General features: G+C 37.2%; 1 protein-coding gene across 3 annotated transcripts in view; it reads right to left on the bottom strand.

Moving 5' to 3' along the window:
- Positions 1–503: 503 nt before the first annotated feature.
- The window catches only part of FBN2 (fibrillin 2), a 163,080-nt gene continuing 135,827 nt past the window's right edge, over positions 504–27,756 (bottom strand). For all 3 annotated transcript variants that reach the window (XM_048931325.1, XM_048931326.1, XM_048931327.1), the window contains 22 exons: positions 27,254–27,379; positions 26,709–26,834; positions 25,580–25,696; positions 23,655–23,783; positions 23,227–23,346; positions 21,068–21,193; positions 20,689–20,841; positions 20,023–20,088; positions 19,627–19,752; positions 19,398–19,517; positions 18,295–18,417; positions 17,758–17,889; positions 16,937–17,062; positions 14,393–14,599; positions 12,985–13,110; positions 12,286–12,408; positions 12,023–12,139; positions 11,152–11,280; positions 9,018–9,137; positions 6,548–6,779; positions 4,796–4,955; positions 504–2,305 (listed from right to left, as the gene is read on the bottom strand). In XM_048931325.1, coding sequence (XP_048787282.1) covers positions 1,931–2,305; positions 4,796–4,955; positions 6,548–6,779; positions 9,018–9,137; positions 11,152–11,280; positions 12,023–12,139; positions 12,286–12,408; positions 12,985–13,110; positions 14,393–14,599; positions 16,937–17,062; positions 17,758–17,889; positions 18,295–18,417; positions 19,398–19,517; positions 19,627–19,752; positions 20,023–20,088; positions 20,689–20,841; positions 21,068–21,193; positions 23,227–23,346; positions 23,655–23,783; positions 25,580–25,696; positions 26,709–26,834; positions 27,254–27,379 — 3,179 coding nt within the window. In that variant the 3' untranslated portion in view covers positions 504–1,930. The remainder of the gene's footprint in view (positions 2,306–4,795; positions 4,956–6,547; positions 6,780–9,017; positions 9,138–11,151; positions 11,281–12,022; positions 12,140–12,285; positions 12,409–12,984; positions 13,111–14,392; positions 14,600–16,936; positions 17,063–17,757; positions 17,890–18,294; positions 18,418–19,397; positions 19,518–19,626; positions 19,753–20,022; positions 20,089–20,688; positions 20,842–21,067; positions 21,194–23,226; positions 23,347–23,654; positions 23,784–25,579; positions 25,697–26,708; positions 26,835–27,253; positions 27,380–27,756) is intronic.

Genomic DNA, 27,756 nt, shown 5'->3' with positions numbered 1-27,756 from the left:
GTATTCAGAGATGATGGGGGTTTTAGACTCTTCAATGCACTGGGAGTTTAAACTGTCCAATTTTAACTGTCCTAGTCCATGACATTGATAAGCACAACCTTCGTAGGGCCAGCCCCCTTAATCCTGCTATATGATGAACTGTAATCAATGTAGAGTCCTAATTGCATAGGGATGATTTAGTTCCTATGTTTAGCTCCTGTGCTGATAGAGAAATTAAGTCAGCAAATGCTGCATAACTTATTCCTAAGTGCTGCATAACTTTAGTTCTAAGTGAAAAAGCATTTGCACCAAAGCAACTCTCTTTTCTACCTGAGAAGTCCTTCAAGCTTACAGTTAGATGCTTCTTTACTGTAAAGAACATCAACATTTTAAAAGCCCCCAAATTACCCGAAAATAAGCTTTATTGCAAGAAAAGTGTCATACAAACCTACAAACAAAACTTTTTTTTTCTTACAAACGTTTTAATAAAAATGTACTTTTTTTTTTTTTTTTTTTTTTTTTTTTCTTCAAAAATCCCCATAAAGAACAAAAGAGAAGAAAAACCACTGAGTATAACTTGATAGTAATCTTTGGTCAGCACCGATATGTGACTGAAACAATCCTAGAGTCAGCGTGTGCTTTGGCTTTTTCACATATGAGATTCTGTTACGCAGCCGGTTACAAGCACCAGCTGTAAAAAAGCACCATAGAGACATACACTTAACACATAATGGTACAACATTTTAAAAAAATTACTAAAGTAAACTAAGTGTCAACTCATTGTACACACATCGTTCTTACAAAATAAGCTATGATAAAATGAGGCGTACGGTGTATAACTACAGTATTAATGAAACTTCTACCAAATGGATTTCAAATACACATTTTCCTTGTCTGCACTGCATAAATAGTTTGCACATATGGCAGTCCTGATACAGCTCTCAGTTTTTAGTAAATGCACCATTAACTCAAGCCAGCACCAAACAGTATGAAACATCATGTATCCCTTTCAGAGTGACGTTTTCTTCAGCTGCCTACAGTAATGCAAGTATGTAGAGCACCTTTTGTCAGAATGAGGTGTGTTAGCATGTGTGGTTCCTTGAGGTTATTGGAAGGAAGTACAGTACAGTTTGGTTCTGCATTCTAATGGTATTAAAAGCAGTCAAGGTATTTTGCTACAGTGGTTGTGCCTCTTACTTTATCTGATGTGGCTGATTCAGAAATACAATCCTATTAACCTGCTGTGAAATATGATCTCTGCTGAGATTAGTACTGCAGTTCATGCCCTTTAAGTCTTTTTTCCTTTGAAGACTCAAAGCTTTGCAAGAGCACTTCAGAATAGCTGGAAGATGTATCACAGTGCTCTTTTGGCTGTGATAAATTTTAAAATTACCTATACACTATTTGAATGACTGGCACAAATACAAAAGGAAACATCTTTCAAATCTTTTTTTTTTTTTTTTAAAGAAAGTACCACTAAAATGTTATAGCTCAAATTTATAAATCTAAAGAAAAACAAGCACGTTTCCCTTTTTGTTTACATAATTTGTTATTTTCTCCATATATTACTGCATTAAAAATAAATAAACATCTATATTTTTTAATTAGGAACTATAGCAAAATACCCGAAGTGTTACAGACTGCTAACAGGAAAAAAATAGCTCACATTTTTTGTGCCATTTAGTGCCATATGATGATCTCTCAAACTTTAGCTTTTTAATATACTTTTAAATTGAGGTTATATAAAAGATACAGTAATCATGATTGCCACAAGTTGCCCCTCTTGCAAGGGTGGTTCTGCAGTCTCCATAGAATAGAGAGAAGTCTTCCCTTCTCCCTTCATCCCCCAAAAGTCAGTGACTGTTCTAAAACCTATGAAAAGCAGATATGTTCAGGTGGGTAAATAGATGAACAGAAGTGACTGAAGAACTGGACTCAGTCTGGAAGATGGCTAGTAGAGTTCTAGCCACAGCCTCATTCTGAGAGCTTCCCCAAGCTCTCCAAGGAGGTAGTTGTCCTCATTGCTGTCTTCCAGTTTCTTTAGCTCCTTCTTCTTATATAGAGGAATGCTAGTGATTTCCAGTGTGTATGTTCCAGGCACTGACTTCTTTTTAGCTGTGTGCAAGTAACTGAGTCCATCCCTCTGATGGATTCGAAAAACGCCGTCATCGTTGCCATGTGAGATGATGTAGCGCACGTGGTTGGTAAGAGGCTCAATGGCTGGCATGAGCTGTAGGATGTGCTCCTTGCTGTCAAGCCTTGAAACGTTGACTCTCATCTTCAAAGGACTATCCATGTCCAGGCTTTCCAAGCTAACCTCCTCAATCTGAAATAAAGGAGGAAATGACATTTAGGGCAGGAAAGGAACAGATATTTGTTTGCACTGAGAGAAGAATAGTCACTGCTTAGCAACAGTTTCTGCATTTCTCAGTCTCTAGCAGTAAAGGAAGCCATTGAAAATACTTTCCAGCTGGGAGTACTGCTTGATTTCATACAACACACACTGTAAATCTTAAAGGCTTCTCTCACACGCTTAACAGAATAATTAAAGTTACAGCATCAAGTCTGTAGAGGGGGCTCAGATTTCAGTCTCCTTTCAGAATGTTAAACTTCACGTGTGCAGAAAGTACACGTAAAGAAGAGATATATGTTTAGTATTGAATTTAAGGCTGTAAGAGAGGCACAGTCTTGTTCTTAGGATCAGCTTCAGTGTGTAACATCACCGAAACAGAACGGACACAAGACAACACTGTACAGAAACTCCCTGAAACTTGTGATAAACTATTTAAATCAATCCTGACTTCTAAAAAAGGCAAGCTCAGCACTTGGTGATGAAGCACAGTGATTCAAATGTAAATCAATGCAAGGAGAGAACTGCTGTATTGTTTGCTTTCTACAGAAGCAGCTGGTATGTATTGCTGTCCAAATTTCATTGTACTTTCACCACAGAGAGGAGGTGAAAAGGAAACATACTGACATTGTTTTTCTGACAAATGATAGAATCGTTTGAATTGCAGGGGACCTTTAAAGGTCATCCAGTCTAACTCCCCTGCAATGAACAGGGACATTTATAGCTACATCAATTGTGTTTTTTTTTTAAAAAAAAAAAAACAACCAAAGCTTAAGTATGTCTCTGCTGCCATGTAAATCAATTCCAGAAGTATTAGTTGGGAACAAACTTGGGGCTGGGAGGTTGAGAACAAAGGCAAAACCATCTATGAAAGAACAACTTTTAAGTTCTCCAAAAATACACAGGCCTTAGACTTCTTCAAGAAACTTGATAATAAGTGAATATCCAGCCTAGTTGTCAAGATTACTTTTGCACTTTAAAAGATGGGAAAGGATTCTTCCTTCTCTCTGAGGGAATTCAAATCACATGTGCATACATATGTGAGCTACTTAGTAATGTAATTAAAAACGCATAGCAAAAACAAGTGAAATTTGTGAGTAGGAACCAGAACAGAAGTGTAATAAATACCACACTCCATATACATCATAATGATATGACTATGGATAATAATGAATATTTTTTGCCTTGTAGTTTTATGATGTGAAATCTCCTTATCTCACTGCTGAGGTGGCAAAAAATCTTAGTGCTATCAAACAGTAGTAAGTAGAAGTAATAATTCAGAACCAGATATGAAATTAACTATGCAACAGAAGAAGGTTTTTCAAAACCACCAGATGTTTCTGTGGTGGGTTGATCACAGAACTCAGATTAAAATGCAGGAGTGGGAGTGGGGAGGGCAAGTGATATTTGCGTGAAGTTTGTGTTTGCGTGGAAAAACCAATCATCTAAATGGTCAACATTATATTTTTTAAAGAAGAAATTATATGACTGATGTCTTTTTTAGAAAGCCAACATGAGAACTGCCTTCAGTGGCAACAATCATGCAAAACAGTGTGTACTGAGATGGCAGCTTCTGGATTATTTTAAGTTCTTACTCTTAAAGGAGGCTTGTTAACTTATTCTTTCAGTGTGTTCAGCACATATTACTATTTAACTTGAGTGTTTGTATTTTGCCTGTTTGCATTATGCAGCTCTTGAACTCCTGAAGGAAATCTCTCCCTCACTAATTTCCCATTACCTACTGCATATTCCAATACAGACACCAACAATATAAGACAACATTCTATCTTATGAAAGAGCAAGTGACAGATGTACACTTTTGTTTAACTTGAAACAAACACAGAAGTATCTAAATGGCATAAATATTAGGGCTTGCCTTTTATGAGTATTCCATAATTTATGTTTGGAAAGTTAGAAGAACAATTGAAAAGTAAGAACAGTTTAAAACAGAAGTGCAAATTTCTAACACCCTCAGCAATTTTGCAAATGTAGGAATTAAGCAAGGTCCTCATGAGCTAGGCCATGGACTCCAGTCTACCCACAACTACAACCAACTAGGGGAAATTACTTAGACTTCAGCAATCTGCAAGGAGATACATTTAGCTGTTCAAGACTGCAGGATGCTGTTAGGACAGCAGAACAAACTGCAGACTGCAGAAATGACTACTGTCCCAGCTCTCTGTAGTTACAGGAAAACTGAATTTGAGATAATCTGAGGAACTAGACCACATCTCAGATTAGAGATGTTTTAAAAACTTCAGCTGTAGATAGCTGTTGAAGTCTTTCTGTTACAACATTCCTGCCCAAAAAAAGGAAGTGTGAAAATTATGAAGCAAACAGGGATTTTTTCCACTAAATGTGGCCTGTAATAAAACTCCCTCCACTTACTGACAGTACTTAGCATTGAATCTCTGAAAATACCTTGAATTAAAACTGTTAATAGTACTTCATTTTCCTGATACATACAGTTTCATTAAGACTTCTCTTCTTTCTGCTGTCCTTTTTTGGATAGCCGTTAATTTTGCACTCATAACATGCTTCAGGGGATAAAGCATTTTCTTCATCAGCATCTCCATCCACTGGCAGGTACTGGCCTTTGTTAAATCCCATCCCTGAGACACAGTGGCTGTTGAATAAAAGCAGCTGTTTTAGTTTTTGCAGTTTTATGAACTGTTCAGTTAAATGCAAAATGAGCGCATGTAATCTGTACTATAGTATTTGTATCCCTTCTTTTCTCTTTATTCACCAAGATGTCTGTGAATTGATTTTCTCTGCTCTAATAAACGAAATACATTCACATACTGAATGAAATGCAACTGCTGGCTGAAGGTGTGTAAGTCTTTCTAATTTTTGTACAAAAATTTTACAGATACCATGAAGAAACAAAATAAAACCATTATTCCCTGACTTTGGCAATAAAGATTTTAGTGTTTGTCATGTATCAGAATGATTTGTGTTTAACATTCTGAGTTGACCACTGTGTCTTAAATCTCTTGTGCTGGCGTCCCCAGAACTGGATGCAGTACTCCAGGTGAGGTCTCATGGGAGCAGAATAGAGGGGCAGAATCACCTCCCCCACTTTCTGGTCACATTTCTCTTGATGCAACCCACAATACAGCTGGCTTTCTGGGCTGCCAGCACACACTGCGGACACATTTGAGTGATCAACCAACACACCCAAATCCTACTCCTCAGGACTGCTCTCAAGCCATTCTCCACCCAGCCTATATTTGTGCTTAGGATTGACTTTACCCAGGTGCCAGACTTTGCACTTGGCCTTGCACCTCTTGAGCCTGTCCAGGTCACTCTGGATGGCATCCCTTCCCTCTAGCTTGTCAACTGCACCACTCAGCTTCTGAGTGTTCTCCGCAAACTTGCTGAGAGTTCACTCAATCACACTGTCCACGTCGCCTACAAAGATGTTAAATAACATCAGTCCCCAGCATTGATCCCTGAGGAACACAACTTGTCACCAATTTCCACTTGGACATTGAGCTGGCTTTTGACCACAACTGAGTACCACCACCCAGTCAATTTCTTATCCAGCAAGTGATCCATCCATCAAATCCATTTTTCTCCAATCTGGTAATCAGGATGTCATGCAGGACAGTGTCAAACACTTTGCACAAGTCCAGGTAGATGAAGTCATTTGTTCTTCCTTCATCCAATGACACTGTAACTCCATCATATAACTCCACCAAGTTTGTCAGGCATGACCTACCCTTGATAAAGCCATGCTGGTTACTACCAATCACACCATCTTTATTTTCCATCTGTATTAGCAGGCCTGTCAGGAGGATCTGCCAGGCACAGAGGTCAGACTGACTGGCCTGTAGACCCACAGATCCTCTTTTTTTCCTTTCTTGAAAATGGGGCTATGCTTCCCCTTTTCCAGTCAGTGGAAACTGTATCAGGCTGCCCTGACCTTTCAAATATGATGCACAGTTCTTGTTATGATACTGGTGGAAAAAGGAGAATTAACTGTACAATGTTGGTTACACGTTAGATTTGAAATAGGTGTCACGAAGCAGGTAATTTCTTTTTTTTAAAGCTAGAGATATTTATTCACAGCCTGTGTATATCGTTCACAAAAAGTGTAGAAAAAAACATGTCAGTAGCTTGTCCTTCACTTGCTTTTCAGTCTAACTGTTCTGCCATTCTGCCTTTTTGTCACCCCTTTGAATGAGTCTGATGAAGTACTGTGCATGATATACTCACCCCTGTCCAACTCTGTAATAGCCTGGTGGACAGCCACAAAGATAACCACCTTCAGTGTTGGAACAACCATAATTGCAGGGGTTCTTGGCAGAAGAACATTCATTAACATCATGGCATGCACTGGAGAACTGGTCATAAGAAAATCCTGAAGGGCAGGCACACTTGAAACTTCCAAGCGTATTGTAGCAAGAAGCAGAGCCACATGTGTTAGGATTGGAACACTCATTTTCATCTAGAAAGTAAACAAAAATATACTGGTACCTTCTAATCTGGACAGACATCAGACAGGCACAACATAGCAAACAAATCAAAACATATGCAAGTCCTTGGGCTCTGCTACGTCCTTGTTATAAAGATGCGGTCCACAAATTAAAAAATGCAATGGCCACAGTCCCAAACATTAACAGCTGGTAAAGATGTTTTGGGATACTGTTACTTCTAAGCTTTTCCCCTAAAGCTCTGCTTTCCTTCAAAGCATATCTCCAGTTTTGCTAAGGGGTGCATGCCAATACTCTTTTTATCCTGGTGGGGTATATTCCTACCACATGAGATTCACAGAATAAAAATGAGTTGGAACTCCAGTCGTGCTTGGCCTATAATAGTGTTAATGGTTAACTAGAGATAAGGTGGAGGTAGCACATATTTGTAGTAGAAATCCATTGGCTCTGTAAGGGGAAAGACAATCTGAATAGCCACCTCAAATGAAAGAGAAATCAAGAACTGTTATCACATTGTGGGTGGTAAGATACAGACATGGGTCCTCCCCTCAGTCCAACTAATTTGTCTGCAGGTTATATTGTGAAAAATGAGTAAGGAAAGTAGCTTGTTGCATCAAAGATTACGCATTTGATAACTGGTAGGTGTTCTGCTTATTTTATTTATCTTAGCAAGGTTCTGATTCCCTGTACATGTCTTCTCCAGCATCAATGGTGCATTTTTTACCATTTTGCCAGCAGTTACTATAAGTCACGTTCTTTTGAGGACTATCTACATTCAGTGACTACTGCTGTACTGGAGATTTGTGGGAATTGTTACCTGTGTTCCTGCTTTTTTTGTTGAAGAGTAGTATTAAGGAGTGATGGTGGTGACTGGATCTGAAGAAAAACTACATGGTGTATTATTTAGTGCAAAGAACATAAAAAAAACTGATTTTGATGTGTGACAGAGCTGTTAGATTAGCCTATAGATCAACATCACTGCTCACAGCCATCCTCTGATTACTGCACCACACAGGACGTGGTAGTTTGGCTGTGCTGATTTTTATTTGTATTTTTTGATTTCTTAGATTCCATATGTGGGAATTGGCTTAATTCAGGAAACAGAGAAGAAATGATGGACTGAATGAGCCAAATGCAGAAGAAAACTGCTAAGCTGATTAGTTTGTCCTTATTGCCTGTCCAATGAACTAATGAAAGTCACACACACAGAAACACACACAGAATTGTAGGGGTTGGAAGGGACCTCCAGAGATCATCGAGTCCAACCCCCTGCCAAAGCAGGTTCCCTACACCAGGTAGCACAGGTAGGCATCCAGGCAGGTCTTGAACATCTCCAGAGAAGGAGACTCCACCACCTCCCTGGGCAGCCTGTTCCAGTGCTCCGTCACCTCACTGTAAAGAAGTTCTTGCGCATGTTTGTGCGGAACTTCCTATGCTGCAGCTTATGTCCGTTTCCCCTTGTCCTGTCTCCATTCACCACTGAAAAGAGTCCGGCCTCGCCATTCTGCCCCCCACACCTTAGATATTTATAGACCTGGATCAGGTCCCCTTTCAGTCTCCTTTTCTCAAGGCTGATCAGACCCAGTTCACTCAGCCTTTCTTCATAGGGGAGATGCTCCAGGCCCTTCACCATCTCTGTGGCCCTGCCCTGGACTCTTTCCAAGAGGTCCCTGTTTTTTTTGTACTGGGGAGCCCAGAACTGGATGCAATATTCCAGATGAGGCCTTACCAGGGCAGAGTAGAGGGGGAGGATCACACTGTGTTTTGAAAGAAGGAAACCCTTAATTATTATGTTGGTATTTTTTCTCCCTTTTTACTGTAGACTCTGTTCTGCTTTATTCCCAAAAAGCTAATGATGGTGATTGATTCTTTCTCATGAAATGCTATACATTTTTTTTTTTTCCAACAAAGCTATTTGCTTTATGCCTGAATTGAAGGAATTCAAGGATCACCTTTCCACCTTTCTAAGACGAGGATTTTCCTGAGGAGAAGGGAGTCAGAGTAGGAGAGACATCTTGTCACAGAGAGCTTTGACAATATGGATATGATGAATATATTACGAATATGAATGTTTTCTCTGTCTTCTGTCATTGATCTACACTGAAGTGGATGAAGGGGAGAGAGATTAAAAAACTACATGCTTACATATCTTTTGCAGACACGTACAGTGTCCATTCTTCTCCTTACTGTCACTGTAATCACAAGCACAGTTTTGCTCTTTAAATGTACTGTTTGTTTGTTTGTTTCCTTACCAACACACTGATTCCATTGGTAATGCTGAATATACCCTTGTGGGCATCCACATCTGTATCCACCTAGGATGTTTTGACAGCCATGCTGGCATCTATGATTTCCATCGCATTCATCCACATCTTTGCATTTGGGAGAGAAGTAGAACATGAAATAATTAATCAATCAATATATATGTTGTAAAATATGTTACTCACTTTGAAGACCAGCCAAACACCAGTATTTGTGACATAGTAATACTGTTCTGAGCCGTTGAGGCTATCTGTTTGGAAAGCCTGATGCTCAATTCATGTAGAGTTCTACCTATCAATCAATAATCAAGTGGTTTTCAAACAATTACATGACTCATATTTGGAGAAGAAAGACTATTCTGTGTAATTGCACAATGTTGATGTTATGTTTAGAATACAATTGGAATTGGACTTCAGTTTTCAAACCAATTTTGCAAGACTAAGCCTTACGTTTCCTAGATGGCTAGAAAAAGCCATCCAAAAAGTCTGCGATCAATATGTAAATAATGGGGACAGCCAGAAATAAAACTGAAATGTAAAAACATGACAGTACGAAATACTGTCTGCTATAATAAATAAATATATACCAAACCACTGTAAGTAGACAAGTGTATCAGAATCACAGAATCACAGAATCACCCGGGTTGGAAGGGACCCCAAGGATCATGTAGTTCCAACCCCCCTGCCTAGCAGGGCCACCAAACATACACATTCAGATCAGGTTGCCCAGGACCCCGTCCAACCTGGCCTTAAACACGTCCAAGGACGGGGCATCCACAACCTCCCTGGGCAGCCTGTTCCAGGGCCTAACCACTCTCCTAGTAAAGAACTTCCCCCTAACATCCAACCTAAATCTTCCCTCCTTCAACTTGGATCCATTTCCCCTAGTCCTGCTGTTGTCAGCCCTTTTGAAGAGTTTACTCCCCTCCTGGGTGTAGGTTCCCTTCAGGTATTGATAGGCTGCAATGAGGTCACCCCGCAGCCTTCTCTTCTCCAGGCTGAACAAGCCCAACTCCCTCAGCCTGTCCTCATAGGGGAGGTGCTCCAGCCCCCTGATCATCTTAGTTGCCCTCCTCTGGACCCTTTCCAAAATCTCTATGTCTTTCTTGTACTGAGGGCTGTCAGGTACAGCTTGCAATGCCAGTAGAAAATTTTAAAAATGATACCACAAATACTAAATTACACTCCAGTTGTCCACAACTGTCCACAAATTCCATGCAATTGGGATGTCCCTAAAGCTGAAATCCAGAAAACCACACCAGGCTGTGCTTTCATGAGTAAGCACACATATAGCAGTTCTGATGGTCCAGTTAGTTACATATTTTGTGAATGCGTTGGTATGTGTAATTAGTGTTTTGTTTCATGGTTACTGGTTAAAGTATGCAAGAAGGATGAATGTTCTTGAAGAGAACAAAGTAAACTTGACAGATGACAATGCTTTCTGCAACTTCTGGCTGGGCATATGCTGCACCTTTATTTTAGAGATAGGCTCCAAATATCAATTCCTATTTAAAATACTTTTATCAAAGTAACTGATGCTTTGACACGTCATAAATTTATATACTTCTTCCTTTTTTCTTTGTTCATTATCTAAAACCCATTAAAGACACTGGAACTCTGGAATCCAGATGTCTCAGCCAGGGCTCCTTTTTGGAGAGAAAGATAAAGCTGTAGAATAAAACATGTAGGGATTTTAGAATCTGATATCAGATACCTTCAGGAAGATGATTACAGCTAGGAAAAAAAATGGTAGACATTCCTGTCAGAGTGCATGAAAATTGAAAGGAAAAAAAAAAGATTTTTGATGCATAAGCCTTATGTGAAGGTGACGAAGGTGACGACACTCTGAAAAGAGCTGTTTGAGAGTCTAACTAAATAGCCCTTTTTAATTCTAGCTTGACAAAGTTCTTGATAAAATTCTAGTTTGATAAAGAGTAAGGCAGTACATTCTTACATACATTTATGTTTTAAATACTTCAAACACATTCCTATTTATTATTGGTATATACTTTTACTCTGTCTGCTGATTTGTTTTATGAATGTGATTATCTTTGACATCATAGGACCAACTATACACAGAGGTATGGATTTGCACCATAAAAATAAATTGACCTTCACTAGTTACCTTCACAGTTTAATCCAGTAGAATCCAGAGAAAATCCCCTTTGGCATTCACAGGTAAAACTTCCTGGAGTGTTTTGGCAAATTCCTTTTGATCCACAGAGTGATGGCTGAGAACCACATTCATTGTTGTCTTAAAAATAGAGAGCATAGAGAAGAAGATAGTATCCCTTGGGATAAGATATTATGCATGTTCATAAAACACACTTTTAGAGGCTGAAAACCATAGAGATGCAAAAATTGACTTTAACAGTGTTACTTTTCATATTCAAATTTCAGATGATCTGATGAGTCATGGAGAGCTATAAGTATTTGATAAATAAAAATAAAATGATAATAATAAAATAAATAATAAAAATAAATAATAATAAAATAATAAGCAAATAAACAAATAAAGCACAGGTTATAATTCATTTATGAGTCTGGAAGTCCAAGGTACGTAATTGCTGACAGAGGAAAAATGCTGCACCTCTGTATTAGCTTAACTAAAACAGTTCCAGTGGCAAGATTCATATGCTTAAGATCTAAAGACATCTGTATCTATTAAAGAAGAAAAGGCAGTATGTTTTTCTTTTAACTACATTTTAAATCAGATTTTAATACTTTACTCCTTAGTGTCCATGTGGTTATACTTAGAACGTAATAACATGTATTAAATAGACATAACTGTTTACTAAGCAAGAAAATACAGCTGATGAATACCCTTTCTTTTTTCTTCAGTAACTGTAATTGCTGCTTTTCAAGACCTGCTTTCTGAACTGCTGATATTATTGCTTCAAATTAACACTGTTTATACATTGAAAAATTCAAGGATAAAAAATGACAATGTTCCTTTTAGAGAAAAACTGATGCAAGAAAATTTCTGCTTTTCTTACCAATACAAGCTGTGTGATGTTGAGTGAAACCAGGTGGACATTTGCATGTGAAGCCTCCAAGGGTGTTGACACAGAGAAACTGACAATTGTGTTGTTTAGTTTGACATTCATCAAGATCTGAAAGTAAGAGAAGCTGTCTTATGAAAAGCCAACACAAAAGAGGTACACCTAGTCTAGCTTGGAAAAATAATCGCACTTCAAAATTATTTCATTTTCAATCAAAGTGCAGTAAAATTGAAATTACTGTGTTTAACTTCCCTTACCTTTACACGTCTTCCCATCTTCTTGAAGGACGTAGCCTCGAGGACATGAGCATTGATAGCTCCCTTCTGAATTCTTGCAGATAAAATTGCATGGTTTAGGAGACTGTGAGCATTCATCCAGATCTAAAGAGAGAAACTGTTAAATATTTCTCATACTGGTTTGTTTGAAACATGTTTCCTGAACACTTGATTTAAGAGAAAATTGTTTGTAGATAAAGCATCTGATATACATTTTCGCAGGGTTTTCATTTCTTTCCCTACTGTCACCATGGAGTCTCTGTGGAGTTGCCTCTACAGTGGCAGAGTTAAACATTAGAGTGACAGTGACATTAATATTTTCATTTATAGACAAAGGATTCCTTTTCAGGCATACTATAATATACTTATCTGAGTTAACCAACAGGAAAATGAACCAGTAAGTTCCTCTGTCAGTCAAAATGGTTGTACAGCTGGAACATATTTCAGTGTTCATTCTACTGCAGATATGCTGCCAATACAGCTTGTTAACCCGTTTTGCAAAATGAAATATAAAACCAAACAGGCATATTAGGAAGACAAATAAAGAAGAGGAAAGAGATAAAGAGATAAAAACCACTTTGATACACAGAGGCTTACAAAGGGTGACTGAGAGTTGCACTGCATAATGATGCACCCATTATTAAAAAAAAATAAAATCAGAATTAAGAGGCTGAATCTTACCCACACAAGATGTGCTGCTGATGTCAGTTGTATAGCCAACTTTGCAAAAGCAGCGGAATGAGCCCATAGTGTTGATACATTGTCCATGTCTACAAAGGTTTGGCATGACTTTACATTCATCAATATCTGTAAAGAAAATATTAAATATGTAATCTTTTAAAAGATAAGTATTAGCTTTGAATTTGACACCTGCTGTGCACTCTTTCTTCTGAATAAAAAATATGAAGAAAAAAGAGCAGGTTTACACCAATGGCCTTCTCAGCATTGGTCAGGCTGCAAACGGAGTACTGTGTCCAGTTCTGGGCTCCCCCTCCCCCACAGGACAGACATGGATATACTGGAAAGAGTTCAGAGGAGATGACAAAGTGACTAGCACACTTATCCTATGAAGAAAGACTGAGAGAGCTGGGATGTCCAGCCCAGAGAAGAGGAGGCACATGGGAGACCTTATAAATGTCTGTAAGCACCTGAAGGGAGGGTGCAAAGAGGATGAAGCCAGGCTCTTATTAGTGTGCCCAGTACCATGACAAGAGGCAGTGGGCACAAACAGGAGTACAGGAATTTACCTCTGAATACCAAGATGCACTTCTATGCTGTGCTTGTGACGGAGCACCGTCACAGACTGCCCAGAGAGGCTGTGGAATCTCCTCCTTGGAGATCTTCCAGAGCCACCTGGATGTGGTCCAGGACACCTTGCTCTAGGTGTCCCTGCTGGAGCACAGGTTGGGCCTGATGGACCTAGAGGTCCTTTCCAAACCTAACGGATCTGTTATTCCGCACGCCATGGAAATGTTGCTGGGAAATGGAAAGAAATGCTCTCTTTTTCAGTTTTTCCACAGTTCCTCATCATCATGCTTCTGATGGTAACTTTACCCTTTCTTTGTCTTTCAAAATGGGCCTGAACACACAGGCAGACATTCCTGAAACTTTCACTATCATTTTCTACATCAGAATTTCCTGCTATTTCATTGCATAATCTGTTTCCAGTTTTGATCAATCAGAAAAAAACCCAAGAAATCAATTTTGTTATGAGCAGTAAGATCTTTTTTCACCACAACTTAAAAATTATGTGTAAACATAACAGCTGTTAGAGTAACTGCTGTTCCCTTTTGCCTTATACTTAAAAATTCCCAGCATTCAAAAGCTTTGGGTCCATTTCTTGCCTTTAGTTACTGGTTGCTCTTTCCTTAGATCCCAACTCTGAAAATTATGCACAGCTGTGAGTATTTCTAGTGCAGCTACTGTTTAAAGATGTTTTTAATTTCTGGTCATGCAACAGCATTTGAAAAATCAAACTCTTGTTTCAGAGGAAATTCTTCGAAGTAGCTTCAAAGGGGATAATGCATTTTCTTAAGAATGTGAGTGAATTCCTTTCCCATTTTCTACCTCCTTTCATCTCTGCAAATACCTCTTCCATCTGTAGTATATCCTGGTCCATGTGGACAGAGTTTCTTGTATTGGGTGGTTCCAGGAAGTGGGCAGAGCTCACACTGGTTACCCCAGCCCCGGCCTCCATCACAGCAGCACTCAGATTTAGTGACAAGATTCCGGCTGCTTGAGGCCATCTGACACATTGTCTGTAGAACTTCAGCAAAACAAAAGCCTTGGCGGTTATCTGTAAGGAAAAAATGGAAATATCAAGAAAGGGTAGGAGCTAGACATCTGAGCCATTAAGCATCTGATGTATTATTCTGGCTCTCTGTCAACTCACGCAAGCAGTAAATTAGCAACAACTCTGTGAAGTCTGTTTTGAGTTAGCCTTTCAAAAACTTGACATGTCTTCTGAACATCTGTTGTGATTCCAAGTTTATTCCAGACATCCTAGGTTCAGTACCTGTATGACTTGGTATGAGTTGTACTTCTAGGAAGGATATGGCCTGAGGCATACCTGGCAAGCTTGCTTGATGCTAAAATAAGCTGGAAACCAAACTGAGTTCCCACTTAATCTACCTATGTTTGGCTTGTATTTAACAGATTTTCTCAGAATTGGGGTTCTTGGGGTTGGGCTATTGTTTTGTTCTGTTTTATTGGCCAAAATAGCACACTGGATCATCTGTAGCTTGATATGATTTACATGACAAAATTCTTAGCACTTATGAGTCTCCACGCAATTCAGTCATCTTTTTAGTGGCACTACCAGCTTGAAGGTTGGGAAAACACATTTATATAACCATACTTTTTATTTCCTCCTCTTAATCAATTTTGCTTTATTTTTTAAAGTTCTGATTAGTACCTGTCTATCACGAAAGATGAGTAAAACTACACAGCCATTCTCTCCTTTGCATTTGTTTCAAACAGGCACCTAAAGAGAGTTCCCAGCTCCCAGCTATCATGGAAATTCTAAATTTTGCAGTAACAATACTTCTAAATAGGTTATGTCCCTTGTTTAATATGTTAATTAAAATGGAAATACTGTCAACTACAGTCTGATGATTATGTTTCTAAAGGAAAGATGATTTCTGGTCTTAACGCTTAAACTCTTCCATACCCCTCTGAAACTGTATATGTCTGAACACCACGCCGACCTTCTCATTTACAAATAATCTGTAGATTTTATACATGAATTAGGTGAAATGTGATCTTTGCCTTTAAATGAAAGTTGCTTTGGGCTCATAAGATAAAGCTGTCCTCGTGGAAAACGCTGCTTGTGTGAGATACTGCGTTTGCTGTGGGGATTTGCAGGACTCAGCAGATTTCTGTTACCGTAGATAGGTATTTTGTGTAGAACTTTAAGTCCTGTGTACCTCAAAATCCTATAATGCTTTGTTTCTGATTTGAGATTGAATATATTTTAATGTGAGCAGAATATATTTTAAACAGTATACACTAAGATTCAATGTTTGTGCTTTAATTCTGAAGACATAGTTTGCTTCTGTCAGACTCGTCTTTCAGTCATGTCTCATGTGGACAGCATTAGAGAAAAAACAGTAACAAGCAAACTAACCCAAAGCACAGCTTTCAAAAAATAATGTATGTATATATGTATATATACATAAAAAATATAAGAAACCAATAATGAAAGCAGGATATTTCCTTGCCAGTAATGACTGGCTGGAGTTAACAGCCTGCAGCAGCCTTTTTCCATCTGGTCCTAATCCTTAGGAAATACCCTGTACTTCGAATATTATTGCTTTGCCATGAAGTCAGCATGCTACTAATGGCAACTTACAGACAGCTGGTTATTCACCATATACACAGTATATATAGAATACCTCAGTATTCTGATTGAATCTAAGTATTCTAATGCAAGTGTCCTTTATGTACTCCTACATATTCCTGCAGTTTCACATGCTGGTGTTGTAGAACACTTACTTGAACACTGGTCATGAAAATCTTAATATTCTGCAGTTCTGTTTGATTTTTAAAAACAGAATAAGTAATTTTATGGTGCAAATGACGAGTCTGAGCATACTGATAAAGAATAAGGTTGATGAATATTAAATCTTTCATTGGTATTTAATGCGCAGGCATGTCTCCATAACTTCTAAATATATTCTGCTATTTTTTGTGATGCTCATATTTTTTATTCATTTTCATGGTCTCCATTAACAATACAGAATATTCTAGCTGAAATACTGTGGTGATTAAAATAATGTTCTGATTGTGGAAACACTTCAGTTTGCTATGCATTCCAGTTCGTAATCTAAGGTAACTAAATCCTGCTTCTTTAAAAGTAAGTAATTTGTCTGGATAGCAGCATGTTTATGCAATTTGGAATTTAGATGTAAGGCCCCTGATAGCTCAATTCAGCCCACATTCTCAAGATGCTCTCCATCCATTATTTAATATTTTATCACTTAATGTGATTTCACTGCTTTAATTAATTAGAAACATTACTTGATTTATTCACATAAGAGCAGCAGCTGTACTCAGAAACTTGATTTAAACTCCATACCCTTAACTGCTTTGATACTCTTTAATATAAGGTGGAATGTATACTTATGGCACTTACCAAGACACTCGATGCCTGACGGGCTTGACAGGAATCCTTCATTACATTCACATCGGTAGCTCCCAATAACATTCATGCAGCGACCGTTCTCACAGATACCTGGCTTGGTACGGCATTCATTTTCGTCTTTACAAAAATACCAAATGCAAGTTCTTGTTACAAGAAAACAGATCTGTAGATTGCATTCAGCATTTTGCATAATGTTTGCAAGAAGTGGAAAAATCAACAACTGATCAAGCAGAAGACGGACCTTTGTTGTTCCATGCCTTGTATTCTGCATCTAGGATGAAGGCTCTACTCCTCCTATACTCACTGCATACATAGTAAACAGACATTCTGAACTATGGTAGTATCCACATCTCTTGCTCTTTGTGGCTTTTATATGTATAAAACCTAACAGTTACATGAAAATTTCATAGTTCTAATTTTTTAAGGAATTGCCACATTATTTATAGACAGTATTAGTGTTGAAGGAAATGTACCGTTTTATTTACAATAATTTTCCTTCTTACTTACCAGATAAGGTCACTTTCATCTGGCTACTTAATACTTTAACAAGTGTGTGAAAACCTTCCTGACACTGCTGGACAACTAAAGAAACAAAACCAGAGTTTTTCCTCCAAAACACTTCCTAGTCCGTTAAGATTACTTTCAGATAAGGCTCAAGTCTTGAAAATACAAAGTAAGATTGAGATGTTGGATACTAACAGATATCTTAAGCGTACTTTATGAACTACTACTTTCAAGTTCATTAAACATGCATACAGAGAATTGTTTGCTTGTAGGAATTGAATCAGATGTCTTTCTTTTCTAAGCTTTACCTGTACAGCCTTCTCCATCAGGTCTCCTGGTCATTCCAGGAGGACAAATGCACATGAAGGTACCAATCAAATTTTTGCACATCATGCCTCTAGACTCACAGTCATGGAGACCTTCAGCACATTCATCCAGATCTGTAAAAATACATATACTTTGTGTTTGAACATCTTTGCAGTAGCTTCAGTTACTGAAAACAACAAGCATTTTCACAAGAAAAAGGACATCTAGACTTCCCTAGCAAGCACTAAAAAAATCTGAAAGCTATGCTTAACTGCGGTTATAATCTTTCTGAGTTGGTAAAAGATGAACATCATCTTGATGTTCTTGCCTTTACAGCCCACAGCAAGAATACACAAAGCACTAGATATTGGTCTTACGCAAATTTTGTCTTATTTAAGTTTTTAAAGAGAAAATAATCATTGCTGTTTGCCGCATTTCTCTGAGAGAATTGAATGTAAGATGCACAGAAATATTTGGAATACTTTTCAGGTGACACAAGGTGATGGAAGGTGGGGAGAAGTTTACATTTCAGTCATTACCTTTGCACATCTTTTGGTCTTCTCTCAGTTCATAGCCAACTGGACAGGTGCATTCATAGAACCCGTAAGTATTGATACATCGAAAAGCACACAGCAAGGGGTTCTGAGCACACTCATTTATATCTGAACAGAAAGGAATAAAAACATCATTTTCCCTGAAGTTTTAAAACAATCAATTGGAAATTTTTATACTTTACTCCTATTGTCACCTAAAACTATCAAAAATGTAATATAGTTTTTAAAACAGAAAGTTGTGGATGTCTGGCTTTGAGTAAACAGAGGAATGTGAATGAAGCTCTGCATAAAAACAGTGACACCATTAATATGGAGTTACATAGAATGAGTTGGATTCTCATTAAATGAAATTTAATGACAAGAAATGTCAGCTTTTTTTCAACTTTAAGAATATGAATTCTTGCTTTGGAAAGCAAATTAATTGATTCATGAGTGATTCATGAAAAAAATAAAATAATATTTTTAAAAAGGATCCTGTTAAGGATCTGATGAAAACAGAATTCCACACTACGAAAAATAAGAGGTATTTATTCAAATTAACAGAGTACTGGCCCAAAACAGATGAAAGAAAATACTTTTCTAAGTTATGAGAGAGGTGAACTTCTGTATCTTGCTGCCACAGGAGGCTATGGATGTAGATGAGGGATGAAGAAAGGACTAGATGGACCAGTGGTCTGATTTCAGTTTATTGGATTTAATACAATTCACTTGTTATTATGATTGTGATGAGTGGGTCAGTTTATAGCTAAGCTGCCTCACTTACAAAAATGCTCTGCAAATTGATGCATTTTTGCACTAGTTTGCTCTATTTTTTCTGAGGTTATTTTAGGGACCCAACAATTATCATTTACTTTTGTTTTTTTACCCATCTCCATCAAACAGCTTAGTAACGAAACAAAGACTAACATAACATGCAATATCAGAAGCCCTGTGACAAACCGAAAGTGCTGATTAAATCAATTTATTATTTTCCCAATGAAATATCTGAAGCAGAGAAACTTTCTTCCTCCTGCTTTTTACACAACAGAATGTCTAGTAACGCAATTTGATGTACAGAAATCAAAGGAAAAATGCAGAAGACAAATTACCTTCACAATTCATCATTGGGCCTGGCTCAAATCCTTCATGACAGTTGCATTCAAAACTGCCAATCACATTAGTGCATGTACCATTTCCACACGGGTTGCCAATTGAACATTCATCAGTATCTGTACATAACAAATGAGTAAATGTAAGCTGAAGAGAACTGGGACACATTTTTCACTGTGTTTTAAATTAAAATGCTATAATTCTAGCACTTATGAAGCAGGGACACACCGATACAATGTACTCCAGTGAAATCTAAGTTGTATCCCATTGGGCACTCGCAGCGGAAGGATCCATCAGTGTTGATGCAGTGACCATTTGAGCAAATCCCTGGGCTTTCAAGGCATTCATTAACATCTAAAAAGCAGGAAGATATTAGCAACCACTTATTAGCTTCTTTATCAAGTCTTAATAAAACATTTTTAAAACACAAAATGCCCCATTCTGTTTGTCTTTCTCCATGTCATTTCAAAGGTAATCTACCTCATACTGTTCCATATGTATTAAAAGTTAGCCTCCTGTCACTTGTGGACCATGGGGAATAAGCCATCACATAACGCAAAATTCAAGTCTAGCTTTGAGTATAAAGACACATTTTTTTCAATTAAGAGGGAAAATAATATCTACCTTCACGTGTATCGTCAATTCCAGGAATAGTCCCATGACCATATGGGCAGAGGTCCTGAAAAGCAACTGTGGAGGTACATATTTTTAAATAGAGAGCAAGTGAGAAAGAGAACCATGATAAATGGTTAGATGTATCTAAAATCAGACATCTCTACCATACTTTTCAGAACACAATTGTTTATATCACAGCCCTCATACTATATTTGCCAGATGCAAAAGCGACACCATCCCTAAGGCAGGATAGCAGTACTGGAACATGCTGAGCTTCCAAGTGCACATGATGTATTTTCCTTTCTCCACTTAAATTGGGAGAAAAAAAAATAACTGAAAGTGTTGATTACTTCAGGGATCCTCAGCACTGCCCTATTTTACTCACTCACTTTCATGAAGCAGATTAGGACATCAGGACATATCTAAAATCTGTGATTCTATACAATTGAAGGCTCCTAGCTCACTTCTCATTTGAGCCAGAACAGTAACTGAGGTGTTTTTCTTTAGTTTCTTCTATTTGATTTTTTTGCTTTAGTTTACCTCATAATTATTATACTAAAGGCCATAAGAGAGAGTGGTAAACACATCTCTCTTTCGAATGATCAAAAAGATACAAAGCAAACATATTTCTTTTCTCCCACCTAAAAATCTTCACTTGAATCTTGAAGGTGTTACCTTCTTCCTCCTTTGGGCAAAGCTCACAAGGATCACCCCATCCTTCTCCTGGCATTTTACTGCAGCAACACTTTGCCTTTGTGGTGTTGAAAGCCTTTGGGACAGAGCACTTCCCATTCTCAAAATTAGTGAAACAGAAGCTCTGCCGGGTATCTAAAAAAAAGAAAATATTGTTTTGTGTAGCTGGAAGCTCTTAACTGGTTAAAAAATGCAAATCTAGCTCAAGAAGGAACCATGTCAAGATTGTACTTTCCTATGGTTTCGAAAGCACTTCCCAGCACTCATAATGACATAGCTTGGGAGGGGCCTCCAGAGGTCCCCTTTCACCTTCTTCACAGAGTACTTGTTACCTGTTAGACTGCTTAATCCTCAAACTTACCAAAACATCTCCGTCCATTATCAGACAGGACAAAACCTGTAGGACAAATGCACTGGAAGCCTCCTGGAGTGTTTGTACAAGAGCCAAAGAGACAGATGTTGGGATCCTCATTGCACTCATTAATATCTGCAAAATTTATGAGAAAACACTGATAGTAATCCTATAAGCCATGAATTCATTTAAAAAATATATTTATTCATTAACTTTAACCAGAGGTATTCATTAAATAAAGCATCCAAGAGATAAAGCAGCCTGAAGGTCCGGCTCACTCTTTCGAATTAGAGTATTTCACTGGCATTCCCTTTCCTCTGCAAATATTAGTTTCCTGCCATATTTACACCACAAACTTCAAATAAATACTGAAACAGAGGAGGAGATACAGTTATAAGAAAAATATTTTCCAATCAACACAGAACATCTGAACATGAATTTTTAGAAATTCTCTGTGTAGGGGATTTTTTGTAATACAAGGCAAATTAACTGACTGACTCTTGAACTGAAACTATAGACAGAGGGAGAACTGTAAAACACATATTTATATTTACCAGTTTTTTAAAAAAATTCTGCTTAATTGAATAACTTTGAAAATATAGTTAAGGCTACCTAAGCATTTCTTTTTTTTAAGTAACTGATTTTGCATTTAAATCACAAAAAAGCAAAGTAAAGGAGTATTTAATATAAATACCAAATATCTGTAAAATTGCACAGCTGAAATAGTAGATGATACTGATAGAGGAAGGGTAAGAAAAGTAATAGATTAACATACCTTAATTTTTCATATTTATTATTTTAAACCAGATTTTAGTTTATTCTTTTCTGCAAATGCTGGCAGAAGAAATAAGCCTCTTTAGTGATTTCTAAAGGTAATTATAAGGTAACAAATTCTGAAGTGTATTTTAAAATTTGTCAATGCTATACCTGCAGTACAACTCCTCTTGAGTCTTGCCGTAATAGACACTAAAGAAACATCAGAGACCTGTGGCTGTACATCTGTACATCCACACCAATCTTAAAAGTGTAAGCAGAAATAGGTAATCTCCATGAAAGTATGTTTCTATTGATGCTGAGTCACAAATCTGCAGTGTCATTTTTCCTGATGCCAGTTAGATTCTACACTACAATAAATTTGACAAAACTGGTCTGTATTTATCTGATAAGGCAAAAATGGATAAACACTTCTTTGCATAGAAAAAGATAAGTGGAATGTGGGGAGAATACAAGTAGAGACAGGTCCTCTTGAAGTTATGTCTGAAAACTGTCACCTATGCTCCCCAGTCAGGAGTTACTACTAGGTACTGCACAAGAATAAACCACTGTAGCATAAAGTGGCATGTGACCAGACTCCGCATTTCCTTTCCAATGACAGACTCCTCCTATATGAAGTGTTCTGAGTTAGCTCAGATACGCTGCAGAACAAATAAGTACTTGGCAGCCACTGATTTTGTAAAACAATATCAAAATTTTTGTCAGGATATTCAAATGGTCACAAACAGTGATATTCCAGAAAAACCAGAAGCTTTCATTTTAAATTTATGATTTTTATAACCACAGGTAATTTGAATTTATCTTTAACACAACTGTTAATGTGGGAACAGCAGCTAACAAAAGAAACCATAAAGTTGGCAGGAAAACTAAGCATTATGGTATGATACAACAGAATGAGAAAGCTCTGGGATTTAGAAAATATATCTTCTTGTACATAACAAAAATTCAACAAAGTGCCTTTGTTCAGTCTTTGTTCCTGCACTCACAATATTAGGTTAATATAAGACTAATTATTAGGTTTTTTCTTCATTTCATACAAGCTACTTGTTTTTAATTGGGACTTATTTCAATGAGTGTGTTAGGGGATGTCACACCAGCTAACCTCAGTAATTTAACCTGACAATTGGTCAGCTTATGTAGCCACAGTAGAGAGACAGCTACTAACACTTGTCCACTGGCCATTCAGGAACCAAAGGCTCCTGAATTCGCTCCTGAATATCACCTGCATGCACCCTTCTTGCAAGTGCCTCACATAGTATATTTAAATGGTAAATTCATTCACAGCAGTTCTGATAAAAAAACTGAGTTATAACTTGAATTTCTTCCTCATCCTCATAAACCAAACCTTAATTCACCATTAATTCATTTAGAAGCAAAATTACAACTTGCCTTACCAATACAACTTTCACTCTTCACTTCATATCCTGGTGGACAGATGCATCTGAAAGATCCTTCCAAATTTTGACAGGTACCAGGGGAGCATGAACCAGGCAGTGCCACACACTCATTAGTATCTTAAGAGAGCAGATGGCATCAGGAAAGACTTAGGATCATGTAATTCTTATGACATTGTTCTTGCATTACAAAACAGTGTCATTCATTAAAAAGATAGCAGGGTATTTTTCTCATTTTCTTCTTTTTAGGCATTTAAATTTACAAAGATCAATTATTCAAAAAATCAGTTATTTCTATTGAGTTATACTGAAGTCTTGAAGTACATACATACTCAAGTTATTTTTGAAGTTATTTTCATTCTTAAATACTCAGTTTTATTTTTTCATCTCAGAAGTACTGTAACATCTCATTATGGTAACATACATACCAATGCAATTCTTGCCATCTACAGTAAGTTCATATCCTTCATTACATAAACATTTGAAGGAACCAATTTCATTGAAACACCGGCCATTTCTGCACACCTGACCAAAGAAGGAACTGCACTCATCAATATCTGTAAGAAACAAAGCAAAACCCCTAAGCAAGAGTTGATCTCTCATTGAAATATATAAGCAGGTGCAGTATATACAGTATGTTATAAACAAACTAAAGTAGCAATACATTTGTGTATTTCCATGGAAAAGGCAAATACTGCAGCAACAAAAGAACAGTTGACAAATGGAAAGTAACTCTCACTCAAGTGCTTTAAGATATATGTTCTATTTAAACAGCACTTTTTTTCTTTTTTTTTTTTTTTTGGTAGGGAATTATACTTTTTAAATTTGCAGCATTACCTCAGCTACTTGCATTTGGAGACAGTTAATTACTGCCAAGTGACTGTATTATACTAACTCCAGACATAGAAAAGGTTACATGGGGTGTTCTGGACTTTCTCTGGATTTCATATGCGCTCAAGTAGATATGCAAACTGAAAGAAACACTTTATAATACAGTAATGTATTACAGATGAGTATTACAGATGAAAAAGTGTAAGAAGAAAGGAAAATCAAGTAGATTGGGTTAGTATCATGCTGGAAGAACAATTTATACCTCACTATGGTAAAATATTTTAATTTGAATGATGAAGACTTACATCAGTTTTACTAAAGAGGTTTCTAGTTGTCTTCAAAAATGTAAAGTAACAGCTCCTGAACAAGATGTACCCTCTGCTTCAGCCAGTAAAGTTGTGCCTGGTTACTAGCTTATTCCACAGTGCATTTCTTGTATGTTATAGTTTCACAACTGCAAATATCTTTGCAGTATTACAGTGCAGTGGGCTGAAATTGCTTATGAATGACTGTGATAGCTTGGAAGAAAGCCCCAGGTCTCTCCAAACTGTCAAGAAACATGCTCACAAGAGCCAAGTCGCAGAGTCAGCTCGACTCCTTAGCCTCCTTGAAGGCATATTCTGGCAGAGAGGCATTGGATGGTCCTGGCAGTATCCTGGCAGCTTTTACTGCCACTGCAAAGAACCTCTTTGGAACAAATACCATTGCAGTCTCTTCCTTCTAGAACAATTTTTGAATTTTCTCTTTCCTGGACAAACAAAGGATTTAAAATATTTTCAAGATGTTTTAGTTCTCTCCTGAACCACAAAGGAACCAGCAGACTTTGTTTTGTCTTTCTTCTGCTACAGAAAGGAATGTGGTAGCTTGCTTTTTGGCTTTGCACAAGGACAATCTCCTGAGACTTAAGAAGTCTGTTCTTTAGCTGAGAAAGCCTATTCTCTATCACAAGTATTAAAATCGTCCAAAACCATCAATATCCTTTTGCTGGCCACTATTAACGAATAGGAAACAGCAGTATCACTGTATATAAGCAGAGTTCACCTCAGGAGAGTAGGAGATTTAGAAGACTAGTTATGCTGTCTTTCTTACTGCTGATCCCTTTTTTCCTTCACACTGTGCAAAAATTTCAAATAATATGGCAAAATTAAGAAATTATTTTATATTCCTGAGGTAATGCTGGTGTTGTGATACTACTCATACTTACTGTGAGTGGTTCTTATAGTCTTTGCCAGTAGCAAAAGATGTGTGCTACAATTGCCCAATTAATCTTTTTGAGGGCTGTCTTAAAATGCCAGTGAACGGTAAGGCTGCCCCAGCGGTCCAGAGTTTCAGGGTTTACATTATCTCAGGCTGCCTATGTACTTTGAATGTTCAAAAATAATAATAATTACTAACTATTCCTGGATTCAATTAACTTCCCTAGCAGTCCAAACATCTTAACATCTTTGAATTTTAATTATACAACCTCCTTCACTTATTAAGCCAGCAACAATGAAATCAAAGCTTGGATTATATCACCTACCCATACAGTCATTATTATGAGTTAATTCAAATCCTGGATAACACAGACAGTTATATGATCCAACAGTGTTTTTACATGTTCCATTTCCACATGGATGGCGTTCACATTCATCAACATCTGCAAAGAGAAACAAAAGTGTATGCTGGAATTTATTTTCCCCAAGTATTTGTTAGTGTGATACATGTGCACACAGTGACAGTATTCTAAGCCTCAGTCTCTCCCTTCATCTCTTCTATGTTTTATTTATACTACTGATTTTTACAGCACAGTGTGTAAGTTCTTACAGTCCTTATGCAGGACAGTAGGTACAGTGCATATGACACTTATTTTCATTTGTATTCTAAAACATACTCCTACCTGGAAAGATAGTGCATATGTGCATAAGTGCATTTATGTTTTTATTTTCCCTAGTAATAATTTTTCATTTCTTAATGCATGTTACTTATATGAATTCAATACAAAGGATAGAGCATCTCAGCCTTTGGACAGTCTGAAATGAATATACACATTTTACTTTTATGCACATGAAAATCTGCCGAAAGTGCTCCATATTGGAGTTATGTAATTGTTCACAATGTAGTTTGTATAAGCAAATTTATGATGCCACAGTGCACCCAAAATTATAAATTTTGCCTGGTAAGTCTTGGATACATCTACTTTGTAGGGCACATTCAGTACTTCCTACCTTATGTTCAAGTTGTACTTGGAGTTTCATGAGGATCTGAATGACACTTAGGTCTTAATGTCTTAGGTCTTTTCGACTTTCTGAAACATTTTTATTTATTCACATATATAAACTTTCCTGTGGGATAGTTTCCATAACCTCTAAACTCTTATCACATCACCTATAAACTTTTCTTTCAAGATGTTATGTATTTTAGTGAAAATGGGGTTAACACACTCTTCAGTAACATGTATCTATCTCTGAGAATACTGTGATTTGTTCTCCAACTGACATATTTACTCTAATGGCAACTTCACGTGCTTTATTCATAACATTCAAAACCATACGAACAGTCTTTTTTAATGCCAACGTACTCTTCTTATACAATTAAAATACATAAATCTAGATTCACTCCCTTCTGTCGTCCCCCTGTTTTTAAACCACAAAAACATTTTCTTTACATACCCATGCACATAGTCTGGTCTTGAGATGCCTTAAAACCATTGTGACATATGCACTGGTAACTTCCCTGCATGTCCACACATAAACCATGACTGCAAACATTAGGAATTTCCAGACATTCATTGCGATCTATAACAAAAATATAAAACAGATGGTACACATTATTGACTTCTATTATTCATTTATTTTACACAAATATGTTCTTACAATCTGTCGTTATAATTAAAACCAGATTCAAAATTATTCATAACTAAATCTGAATCATAACAAAAATTAATTTTGTAAGAACTTCTTGCCTATACACCTCAAGGTCAAAACTACTGTTACTATTTGGTTGATACCTCAAGAACGTTTGAAAAATTTACTCTGTCTTTTCTTCCCTTGTACAGAGAAACAGAGCTATAAAATAAAAACTGTTACATAAAACAACATTAGAATATGCAAGGCAACAGAAAATAAATGTTGCTTTTATCCTTTTAGAGAATCAAGTACAGACCTTGGATTGGGTACAAACAGATTCAGACCAGAAAAATCAACTGATTTCTTACCAACACAGGCACCATTGGGTGAAAGTTTAAAACCAGCAGCACATTCACAACGGTAACTACCAGGACTGTTGATACAGTCTGCGTTCCTCTGACAGAGATTGTCTCCATTACTGCACTCATCAATATCTGAAATACCAAGAGACAAAGTCAAAAACCACAAGACATTTATTTCCGTCTTAGTATTTGGATTGCATTGTCAGTCACATGCAAGACTGATCTCGGTAGGCTGTCCTCAACCAAGTATGAAAATGCTAAATTCCAACTTCTCATGCCATAAATGCAAATCAAAGGCAAAATCAATAGCATTTCATCAACAGCACTCCTTTTGGATGAAAGAAAATGTTATGAAATCAACTCCGTACACACAGAAGCAGCCATGCAATTTTAAAGGGATACATAAATCAATTAATTCTCTGTATTAAGTTCCTCTGTGCCTTTGTATATGTTAAACAAAACAATTTTTTAGGGGAAAAATAAGTAGCACAAATTTTTAGCAGTTTAGG

Source organism: Lagopus muta, chromosome Z (assembly GCF_023343835.1).
Source record: "Lagopus muta isolate bLagMut1 chromosome Z, bLagMut1 primary, whole genome shotgun sequence".
Lineage (NCBI taxonomy): Eukaryota > Metazoa > Chordata > Aves > Galliformes > Phasianidae > Lagopus > Lagopus muta.
This window is presented reverse-complemented; position numbering and strand designations above follow the sequence as displayed.